At 45.0% G+C, this 12,276-nt stretch overlaps 1 protein-coding gene across 1 annotated transcript in view; it reads right to left on the reverse strand.

Annotated features, from left to right (window-relative positions):
- The window catches only part of RAVER2 (ribonucleoprotein, PTB binding 2), a gene marked incomplete at its 5' end in the record, with an annotated part of 101,347 nt that overhangs the window by 59,209 nt on the left and 29,862 nt on the right, over window positions 1-12,276 (reverse strand). The window contains one exon of the mRNA XM_019528291.1: window positions 4,682-4,748. Coding sequence (XP_019383836.1) covers window positions 4,682-4,748 — 67 coding nt within the window. The remainder of the gene's footprint in view (window positions 1-4,681; window positions 4,749-12,276) is intronic.

Raw genomic sequence — 12,276 nt, forward strand, 5'->3', positions numbered from 1 at the left:
GGGGGGGGGGGTGTTAATCCAGGTGACCACACTGGGCCCTGCACTTTGGAGGCCCCATGGACAGTCCTGTACAGGCCCCACTGCAGCCTTCATGCGCCACCACTGCCAGCTCCGGCCACTTGCCACCCCTACCCCCCGGGCCCCACACACCTCTAGGAATGGCTCTGCCTATACCCTGGCTAGGCAGCTTGTCCGAGCCCCAATCCTTCCCTTGCTGTGGGGGTGTTGATCTGCCTCCCAACCACGCTCCTTCCCTCCCCCTTCCACCCACCACAACAGACTTACCAGGTTGAGGCAGCTGTGTCCAACGTCCTCGAAGACTGCTGCCTGTTTAGTCTATGGCCAGATCTCTGAATGGGTGCCAAATGGTTGAATCTGATTCGGCCAAATAGAATCAGGACAGTGATTTGAATAACCAAATCGAATCACCGTCCCTCCAAATCGGCCAAATCCAACGCAAATACTTGCTGCTTCGCACAGGCCTACCACCCAGTGTTTATGATATATCTTCAGATTTTCACAAATAAATTAACTGGCAATAGAGGAATGCTTGCAGAGAAGATGTAACAAAAGAAGTTAAGAGTTTGTGCAAATGTTTAGAGGAAAACATTGTTCAAGTGTTTTAGTTCTCTGGATAATTTTTGTGATCTGATTATATAAACAAGTTAAAATTGGCATAGAAAATGATGCCATTTAAAATGGAAAGACAAATCCTGAGGAATGCTCAAAGATAAAGTGAAAATATTATTTTTGTTCCGAGAAGGAGAGACCTTGAAGGACAGAATGTATTATTTGAATAGATCTATAGCTCAACAGAGCTCCACTCATCTAAATTAAACCGATTAAATTACATTAATTTGACCCACCAGGATTTTTCCAATACAAATATTTTAGACTGTAGTAAATTATGTCAGCTTTGAATTTTTGGATTACATTATTTTCATGTATTTACTTGCTTGGAAACAAGTAAACATTAATACCTATGAAACCACTGCTTGATCCTGCAAGCCAGTCACTGAACCCAGAAAAATAATTTATAGTACATGAAACCTGAACTGGACAGAGTTAACTGGTTCAGAAAGGGCTTCATCAATTTTTTAAGGAGCACTTAGGATTCTGTGTCACTTCTGTGGAGTCTTTAAATGAAAGTTTATGTGCTTTTTAAAACCAAAAGTAAAGCAATTTATTTTCAACAGAACAAAACAAATTGGATTGATGATAAGTGAGCTTCAAGAGCCAAAATGCTTGGAGATGTCAGATAAGATATACAGAAGTCCATATGAATGGCAAATTGAAATTTACATGAGCAAGACAGGGCATAAAATTATACATTTAAACGGCCTATTTGCATTTGCAAAGATGATTCATAAGTGCTAATACAAGTTTTTATGGGCATGTATATCTTTGAAAATATCTATTGCTGAGGCACTGATATATTTTTTTCTGGGGGAGAACTAAAAGCATTTAACTGATTTTTACATGCAAAGATTACTGCATGTATACAGCTGTTTTGCTGTAATGGATATCTTATATATGTTCCTGATATTATAGATCTTTAAAAAAATGCCAAATTACCCTTTCAATATAGCTTAAGGAGCAAGAGAAGAGACAATAGCCATTTCTGTAACACAGAAAAGTCAGGATCTCCTGCTCAGCAAACGAAGAAATCAGTATCAGTCAGTCATCTGTTCTACTTCAACCGGGGGCTCCTTAGTACAAAAAGTGGCATAGGTTGGCATGTGTTAAGTGCATATAACCTATCTGAAAATGTAAGATGCCCTCTTTTGCTTTTGAAAACCAGAGATGATTTCTTTCCTTTCAATTACATATTTCTGGGTTCTTGTATCCCATACAAAAATGGAGATAATCTATCCTTCCACAAGATGGAAAAAGGAGTGAGAGTTGCCACATCAGTACCTTGGTGAGGGGCTGGTTGCTTTTCTTCCATTGAAACTTTAGTAAAAAACTCAGTCAAAAACCAGCAATTAAAACTAACTATAATATCCAGTAATAAAGGTCTAAAACAAAATCTTTTTTTCTAATTGGCAGAATCTAATTGGTAATTCTGGACTGGCAGATATGGATATCGAAGAACTAAATTAAATAGAAAAATATCTTTATCCTATATGAACTTCAACAAGCAAGATTTCAAAACGGTACTTGGAAAATAAAACACACAGAAACAAACAAGGCTATTGACAAATGGCAGACTTCAAAACCTTTCCCCAAACTTCAGAAACCACAAGCATGGCTGTGTACCCTCAGCATTAACATGGAAGTCATCTGGACATTAGTGCACAAACCAACCAAATTTCCTAACAAAGCTACCAAATACACCAGTCTCTTTTCAAGATGCACGAGGATGTGGCAAGCTCAGAACAATAAGACCTAGTGCTAGAAATGATCATTCAGATTGTGAAAGATGAAGAATTTATAGGCTGTGGACAGAAATTACACATAAGCCAGTATAAGTGATCAGAAACCAATTCAAATCTGTAACACAACAGAGGTTCAGTGCACATAAACTGCTTTCAAAATGACTGAAACCAGTTTAAAATAAACCTGAATGAATGTAGTATCAAACTTAACAGATTTAGGTTAAATCAGTTTATTGAACTTCTGCCCCAGATCCCCTCCAGATTCAAGTTAACTCACAGTTCCCTAACTTCCCAGGATGCTTTGCACCTCCCCCGCAATCTGCCCCCACTCCTCTTGCAGGGTGGGTGAGCTAGACTTGACCCAAGCTGCCTGCTCCATCCAAGCAGGGAGGCGTTCTCTACCACCCTCCAACTTTTGGCCTGGGCCACTGCAAGTACGTGGCTGCATTTCCAGAATCAAAAGCAAATGTCTGTTTACGTGCTTATTGGTTCAATCTAGGCAGCTTAAACTAACTTGCAAAGATTGAATTGATTCAGCCTTGGGCTTTTTGACTGTCTGTACTTAGTAGGCCTGTGTGAATAGGTAAGTAGTCATAGTTTCATAGTTTCTAGGGTCAGAAGGGACCTGAGTAGATCATCTAGTCCAACCCCCTGCCATGGCAGGAAAGAGTACTGGGGTCAAACGACCCCAGCAAGGTGTACATCTCTTAAAGACCCCCAGGGTAGGAGCCAGCATCACTTCTCTTGGAAGCTGGTTCCAGATCCTAGCCACCCTGACTGTGAAGTAGCGCCTTCTGATATCTAGCCTAAATCTACCCTCTACCAGCTTGTGACCGTATTCCTGGTCACTCCTGGTAGTGCACGGGGTAACAGGGACTTCCCCAGTGCCTGCTGATCCCCTCTGACTAGTCTGTAACAGGCCACTAGATCCCCCCTCAGCCTTCTCTTGTGGAGGCTGAACAGGTTCAGGTCCCGTAGCCTGTCCTCGTAGGGCCTGCCCTGCTGCCCCCTGATCATGCAAGTGGCCCTCCTCTGGACCCTCTCCATGTTGTCCACATCCCTCTTGAAGTGTGGCACCCAGAACTGGACACAGTACTCCAGCTGCGGCCTGACCAGTGCCACATAGAGGGGGGGTATCACTTCCTTGGACCTGCTTGAGATGCATCTGTGGATGCATGACAAGGTACGGTTGGCCTTCCTGACTGCATCCCCACACTGCCGGCCCATGTTCATCTTGGAGTCAATGATGACTCCAAGATCCTTTTCTGCCTCTGAAGAAAGTCGATTCAGATTCGGCTGATTCCGAGGACTGTGATTCGATTCGGAGATTTGGATCACTGTCCTGAATTGATTTGGCTGACTCAGTTTCAGAAGATTCAGTGCTGACACATGGAGCCACCCCAGCTCCCAGACAGTGCGTGGCCCCTGTGCACCCGTGCAATGCGACAGGTGCCAGGCAGGGAGGGCGATCCCAGCTACCCACCCCACTGTCCCACACTATGCGGGGGCGCTATGCCACATGCCCTCAGAGGCTCCAATTGCTGCTGCCAGAGCCAGTGAGTGCAGGGCTTTTTTTTTTTTTAATTTTTTTTAAGTGCCGGGAAGCTGGGGCTAGCGGGAGGAGGTGGGGGGGAGATCGGGGAGTGGGGGCTGTGCGGGGGAACCTACGTGGCCCCAGAGCCCCCAGTGCTGCTGCTACAGCTGGTGAGTGCAGGTCTATGCTTCAGAGAGATTTCCTTGGATTCACTCCCTTGAAAATTGCAATTAGGATCTCCAAGCTGAAAATCACCCTCAGCAGTTTGACAATAGCCTTTAGTTTGTGAACAAGGCAAAAACTTCAAGTGGCTTTGAAACTGGTTATGTAAATAGAGTACATGTACCTCTGGATGTAACACCCAGAATCCATAAATTTAGGCCTGGATTTGCTCCTCTGCCAAAGAGGTACCCTACTGTGTCCTAGCAGAGTCCCCCCTAATAAGGGAATTAAGCAGTTTAGCGTATCCTTATCCAAAACATGTATTAGTCAAGGGCATCCCTGTAAGAAGTCACAGACTGTGGGCCTAATCTACTTCCCACTGATGTCAATACAAAGCTTTCCAATTTTCTACCAACTTTAATGAGAGTGGGATCTGGTGCAGTTTACACAGTCATAGACCTGATCCTGAGGTAATCAAGTTATATGTTGGGCAGACAACCTGATGACTGATATGGCAGAAACATGATAAGGCAGAAATGTATTATTAGTTTCATCAGAAAATACAAGTATATTACTACATACTAACTAGAATATTCTAAGTTCTTACCTGTTCTTTTATTTTTGTCCACATAACAATACTTTATTTCATAAGCTTTGAATAAGTCATGGATTTCCTGAAAGAGACAAAACATGGCAAAAAGTAACCGATCAAACCAAAGTGAAATTCAACTTAAATTTTTAGTTCTGTTACACCCCAGCGTTTCTGATAACAAGTAATTAAATGTTTGTTTTAAAAAGGTGCAAGTCATAACCCTACATCACTGTTTTATCCCAAACTAAGACTCAAGTCCAATAAACCATTCTCCCTATTTAATTGTATGGATACAATGTGGCACAAAAGAATAGGTTGACTAGCCCTTTATAAAGTTACATTGCATAGCAGCTAAAGAAAAATCATTCAAAAAAGCATTCCTGAGAGAATTCAGGAAAGCCCAGTTCCAGTGAACTCTCTGTTTTTTGAAATTCTAGCACAATATAAGTAGAATATACAACCTCTAGGAAGCATAAATAGCATAATAAGAGCTGTATGGATAACACCATACCAATTGGCTGTAGCCGTAAGAGTCCCTATCAGAGTGTATTGTATCATATTATTTAGAACAATTCCTCAGTCATATGTTCCAACATAATGTCATTCCACAGAGGTGGCAGGCCTATAATGTAATGTAGTGAAAGCACCTAACTTCTTAAGTTCATATATAACTGGACTTTCAGTTTTTTGGTAACAAATATACTTTGTATAACTGACCATCCACTGTGAAAGTCCTAGATCAACAGCTGTGCAGGGGTTCCCAACTGTACTGCATACCGCCACCTCCTCTACTCTTGAGCAGAATGGGAAAGATGCAGTTACTACCCTATCTTTGGGGGTAAAAGTCATAGTAAAGGTGCATCTTTGGTTCCATGCTAAAAAAGAAAATATACCTGCCAGAAGTACGTATCACAAAAAATCCATTATTCAGTGTCCCTTCAACTGTAAAAAAATGAAAAACAGACCAGCCTACTACCCAGAGATCAGGGAAGAAGCATGGATATGTTGAATCTTTTTGTCAAGTATATCCTCTAGGATTAGAATGAAACTCCTATCAATTGAGTGAAATAAACAACATGTTCCTTTACCAGACAGTTCCATGTTACATGATTTTAGCAGCGCAGCATACTCTCTCATCTTTCCAATTTGCTAATTCAATACATATAGCTATGAGGTTAATGGGGTTGATTTGAACAGGATCAGGTGTATCCTTTTAGTTAAATGGAATACCGGTCTCTCATTTCACCGGTTAACAGCTGTCAAATGCTACATTAATAAAATATGACACTGCTCCTCAGCTGTAATAAGACGTGACATGAATGTAATTTCTGAATAACAAACTGTGCTGAATCCTTGGACCAGTTTTTGTATTAGTAGATGACTTGAATGCGGACCAAAAGAGGATGTTGTGTTCATGAAGGATATGATGACAACTAGTTAACTCTCATTCATGACAGCCAGCTGGAGAGAGGATGCTTTCTTTGCAATTCTGAACCCAGAAATATTTCAGAATCCAAGGTACATATCAAATATCTCACTTACACAATGTGGACAATTTTACTTCATTAGATCACTTCAAGAAAGAAGTTAAGATTTAGTGAAGTTTTACTTTGGGATTAGGTAATGGTAAAATACTAGTGCAAATGCCTATTAATATTATTTCCTGAAAAACATTTGCAAACCAAATGATCACTGGGAAATAACCTGTCATTTTGCTGAAATTATAATTGAGAAAGAAAATGGAATTTGATGAATGCATCTGCTTGGGAGAGTCATTAGTAGGGACCTACCTAAATCATGGCAAGATGAAGACAACTTTGCAGTGCACAGAGCCGATTTCATGGTCTTCACAGAGAGGCCACCCTCGCCACTGCTTGGCCAAGGGTCCTCTCTGGCCCTGCCCCTTGCTGCTGATTGGCTGAGAGGCCAATCACTCATCTTCAGACTGAAGTATTGCAGCAGCATTGCATCTGGCTTCTTAAAATACAGTGTTAAAACCCTTCCGTGTTCCTAACTGGCACCTTCAATGAGTCTACGTCACTAGCTCAGCCTCTCAGTAGCTCTCTCTCAAATCATGTGCTCTATGGCTGCAGGTATTGCTGCACTTTCTTTGTATTCCAGTAAGCTCTAATTTTTTGGGGGCACTTCCACACAAAATTGCAGGAAACACCATTTTTCACAGTGATCGCACAAACCATCATTTTCACTATTTCCATGAAAATCGTGAAACTGTGATGTAAGTAGTTCTGTAATCATTAGATCCTACAAAAAGCAAACTGATATCATAAGATTATTGTAAGGGAGTAGAGCAGGTGCCAGACTCGGAGGGACCCCGAGTCGACGCAATCCAACGCCGCTCGCGCGGTGTGGCTGGCGACAAGTGGCGGGAATTTGAACCCTACAGGAACCCGGAAGTGGGAGGCACTGGGGCAACCCAGGCCCATTCAAAAGGAGCACCGGTGCGGATGGGTCCGGAGGCAGCGGAGCCGAGAGAGACGGGTCCGGAGGCAGCGGAGCCGAGAGCAGCAGGTCCGGAGACAGCAGAGCTGAGAGAGACGGGTCCAGAGGCAGCGGAGCCGGGAGAAGCGGGTCCGGGGACGGCAGTGCCCGACGCGGCGGAAGCAGGCGCTGCAAAGGCCAGAAGCGTCACAGAAGTAAAGGCACGCCAGTGGACCAGGGCCAGCGGAAGGAGCAGCTGGACCTTTTGGGGTAAGCGGGACCCCGAGACAGGGATCCATACCCCGGGCAGTAGACCTAGTAAGGGTGAAGAAGCAAGAGTGCCACAGGGTGCAGCACGAGCCCCGTAGGGAGCAGGGCTGGGGAACAGTGACTGGGGGATAGGCTTGTGGCCGAAGGATCCCTGCCTTACTTGTCTTTTCGGGGTCACGGCTGGTGAACCGCTTGGGCGGAGCCGCTCGGAGCAGGGGGAAGACCCAGAGGGGAGCAAGGACTCCCGAACCCGGGCCAGACCCTTGGCCGGGATCTTCCTTTCTTCTATGGACTATATTTTATTTATTTGGCGGGGTCCGCGGTCCACCCGAGTAACAGAGCCGGACAGGGTAGGACAACCCCTACCGGAGGACTGGGCGAGGGTGTAGGGGTGGAGGAGCCCTCAGGACAACGGGACCCTGAAGAAGACTAGAGTCTCATTCCCGGACTGTACGCGCCATACCAACTGGACAAAATATAGTTTAACAGCAAGTCATGGCAGGCGAGACAAGCGCATATGCATGTCCGAGCTGGGTGAGCCCCTTGTAATCTTGGAGGGAACTGCCCCTTTCCGGGGACTTGGGCCGGGAGGGGACCTGGCCCAGTTGAGACTCCCTCACAATTATTTTAAAAGAAACAGTACTTTTAAAAAAGTAAAATAATTTGAAAGTAGGTTGTCATTTTTATTTTTTTAATTTCCAGTAATCCTGTGGAACCTTAAGGTCAACAATCTTCCCTACATGATGCACTCCATATCACTAACACTAAATTATTGTAGGGCTGCTGACAAGTTGCTAATGGCAATGATTTATTTTAGTTAAAACATTTAAGAGCTAAAGTATTTTCCTGGGGAAAAAGTACACATTATTAAGTATACCATGACTCTACAAACAAATGCAAGAAACAAAGAAAAAAAATACAGCCTTTCAGCCCTGGTACTGCTTGTTTTTTGTTTTTTTTTTTTTAAAGTAATGTATGTTTTTCCTCTTTAAACTAGGTGTGTCAGGGGATGGGTGTGCAGATGGGAATGTAAGCCAGGGGACAGCCAAGCAGGATGGACATAGAGAGGGCAGTCAGGGAGGTGTTCAGAGGCTGGAACAATGTTGGGGTGGCAGGGAACTGGAGGTTACCAATGGGGGACTTAACTGTCTATACATAAATGCTAGATGTATGGGGAATAAGCAGGAGGAACTGGCACTGGAGACCTGGTGGGACGGTATGCATGACTGGGCTGTATGCATAGAGGGCTACAGGCTGCACAGAACAGACTGGGCAGGTAAGAAGGGAGGAGGTGTAACTCTCCGTGGTAAAGGAGCGGTAATGCCTCCTCAGAGACCCAACCTGGTACAAGAGAAGGGCAACTCAAGACCCTGTGGGTCAAGATACAGGGGGAGGGGGGAGGGAATGAAGGGAAGGGGACTTGACTTGTCTACTACACCAGGAGGAGGAGCTGGAGCTGGAATGAATTTTTCCAGAGAACTGATGGAGCCTGCATATTTAAGGAACTTGGTTGTTATGGGTGACCTCAATTACCCTGACATCTGGTGGGAGGAGCACTCAGCTAGATCTGACTGGTCACGTAGGTTTTGCCTTGCATGGAACTTTATTTAGTACAGGAGGTGAACAGACCGACCACTGGGAAGTCTTCGTTGGATTTGGTTCTAGCCAAAGCAGATGACCTGGTGGGAGATCTGAGGATCGAGGGTAATCTGGGAGACAGTGATCATGAGATGATAGAATTCACTATTCGTTGTAGGGTGGGGAAGTCAGCCAGGAGGGCAGAGGCTCTTGACTTCAGGAAGGATGACTTCAATGAGCTTTGGAAAATAGTGGGAGAGACGCTATCAGAAGAGGGACTGGAGGGGAAGGGAGTTCAGGAAGGGTGGTCGTTCCACAACGGAGTGATCCTCAGAGTGCAGAAAATGTCCATTCTTGTATGCAGGAAAGGTGGTAAAGGGGCCGGGAAGCCATCTTGGCCTACCAGAGGAGTCAAGGAGTACAGGCATACCTCGTTTTATTGCGCTTCGCAGATATTGCTTTTTTTTACAAACTGAGGCAAGACCCTCCACCAGCAAAAAGATTACGACTCGCTGAAGGCTCAGATGATGGTTAGCATTTTTTAGCAATAAAGTATTTTTTAATTAAGGTATGTACATTGTTTTTTTAGACATAATGCTATTGGACACTTAATAGACTACAGTATAGTGTAAACATAACTTTTATATGCACTGGGAAACGAAAAAATTTGTGTGACTCGCTTTATTGCGATATTCGCTTTATTGCGGTGGTCTGGAACCGAATCCGCAATATCTCCGAGGTATGCGTGTACTTAAAAAAAGAAAAAGGATGATTACAGACAGTGGAAACAAAGGGTACTCACCAAAGAGAAATACACAAGTATAGCCTGCATTTGTAGAGAAATGGTAAGGAAGGCAAGGGCAGTGACTGAAAACAAGGACAGTAAGAAGTCCTTCTTTAGGTTTATAAGGAGCAGGAGGAAGACCAAGGGAAATGTGGAGCCTTTGCAGAATGGGACAGAACAGATGATAACAAACAGTCAGGAGAAAGCTGAACTCTTTACTGAATAATTTGTGTTGGTGTTCCTGCATACAAATGGTGGTGGTTGCCCTCGTGGGTGGATACTAGATGGATGCCGGGGGGGGGAGGGGGTGATTGACAACTAATGGTCAGTGTCAAACTGGTATGGGAACACTTAGAGCAGCTGAATGTCTTCAAGTCGGCAGGACCAGATGGGCTACATCCAAGAGTGCTGAGGGCACTGGCAGGAGTCATTGTGGGACCACTGGCAAAGGTATTTGAAGACTTGTGGTGGTTGAGAAAGGTCCCATAAGACTGGAAAAGGGCCAATGTGGTGCCAATCTTTAAGAAGGGGAAGAGGGAGGATCCAGGAAACTATAGCCCAGTCAGTTTGACCTTGATACCAGGTAAAATTTTGGAAAAAATTATCAAGAAGTCCATTAGTGAGAGGCTGGCAGAAGGCATGATGTTAAAGGATAGCCAACATGGTTTTGTTGTGGGCAGGTCATGTCTGACCAACCTCTTCTCCTTCTATGATCAAGTAAAGAACCAGTTAGATGCGGGAGACACGGTTGATGTCATATACTTGGGTTTTAAGAAGGCCTTTGATATGGTATCCTATGGCACTCTTATAAAAAAACAAAACTGGAGGATTGAGGACTGGCAGAGTCCACAGTCAGGTGGGTTAGGAACTGGCTAAGAGGTAGAACTCAGAGAGTGTTGGTGGACACTGTATCGTCTCGGTGGGAGGTGGCCAGTGGCGTCCTGTAGGTTTCGGTTCTTGGCCCCTTACTGTTCAACATCTTTATCAATGATTTAGATGAGGACATGGAAAGCATGCTGGCCAAGTTTGCAGATAATATGAAGTTATGGGGAAAAGTGGCCACACTAAGGGATAGGATGCGGATCCAAGCAGACTTGGACAAGCTGGAAAGGTGGGTGGAGTGGAACCAGATGCAGTTCAATCAGGATAAATGCAGAGTGCTTTATCTGGGGAGAAGCAACCAGTGAGTGACCTGAATATAGGTTAGGAGCAAATGTCCTTGCCAGCACGATGGTTGGTTAAGGTTGATCATAGGATGAACATGAGCTGCCAGCGCAACGCTGTAGTCAACAGAGCTAATAGCATACTCGGATGCATAAGCTGATGCACTGCAAGCAGGGCTAAGGAAGTGATACTTCCTCTCTACTTGGCACTGGCGAGACGCCAGCTGGAGTAGTGTGTCCAGTTTTGGGTGCTGCACTTCAAAAAAAGGTGTGGAGAATCTTGAAAGGGTCCACAGGACCACAAGAATGATTAAGGGATTGGAGGACAAACCTTATGAGGAAAGACTAAGGAATCTGGGACTCTTCAGTCTGTGGAAGAGAAAACTGAGGGGGACTTAGTATGTAAGGGGTGACTATCAGGAGCTAGGAGAAAAACTGTTCACTAGGGTGTCCCAGGGGAGGACAAGAAGCAATGACCATAAACTGTTAGTGGATGGCTTCAGGTTGGATGCAAGGAAGAACTTCTTTATGGTAAGGGTGACCAGAATCTGGAACAGACTTCCCAAGGAGGTGGTACAGTCCCCAGCCTTGGAAGTCTTCAAGAGGAGACTGGACAGACACCTTGCTGGGATCATTTGATCTCAGTAGTGTTCCTGCCCAGATCAGGGGAGTTGGACTCAATGGTCTTTTGAGGTCCTTCCAGCCCTTAATTTCTAGGATTCTGTAATACATAACAAAGGAAAAACAAACAGAAATAGTTTTATAAAGGAAACAGAATCCCCTGAAACCTGATTTTGTAACAGGTTCTTGCAGGCAGACCCTAAGCTTATACAAAGTCCCATTTGCTTCAAGGTCCTGCATGGATCCAGTTGTAGGATGGAGGCCTTCATTTGTTCATTGGATTGTACATATTTTTTCAGCAGGAGTTAGAGGTGCACTGATATATCGGTCCGATTTCGGATTGGCACTGATATAAACAAAATTGTCTGCATCAGAAATCGGCCTGATATGGCCGATAATTTGGCTGATAAATGGCCCGTGCATGCATGCAGTGGGAGTGCAGCATGTAGGCAGTGAGGAGCACAGTCTGGCAGCTTGGACAGCTGTGTGCAGCTGGTAAGTCTGTTGTGGTGGATGGGGAGGGTGGAGAGAAGGTGCGTGGTGGGGCAGATCAAGGCTCCTGCAGTGAGGGAGGAGTGGGGCTGGGGCTAGGGCAGGGGCTGCCCTGCCGGGGTGGGGGTCGCAGGATGGAGCCACAGTTCATCCAGGAGCATGGGGGGATGGGGAGGCTTCTGCCGCTGCATACCACTCATCCGGGACCACTCATCCAGCGGCTCCTGCCGCTGCTCCCACCACTTGTCCAGGAGGGCGGGGGG

Source organism: Gavialis gangeticus, unplaced genomic scaffold (assembly GCF_001723915.1).
Source record: "Gavialis gangeticus isolate Ggan-Ray unplaced genomic scaffold, GavGan_comp1, whole genome shotgun sequence".
NCBI classification, from domain to species: Eukaryota; Metazoa; Chordata; order Crocodylia; family Gavialidae; genus Gavialis; species Gavialis gangeticus.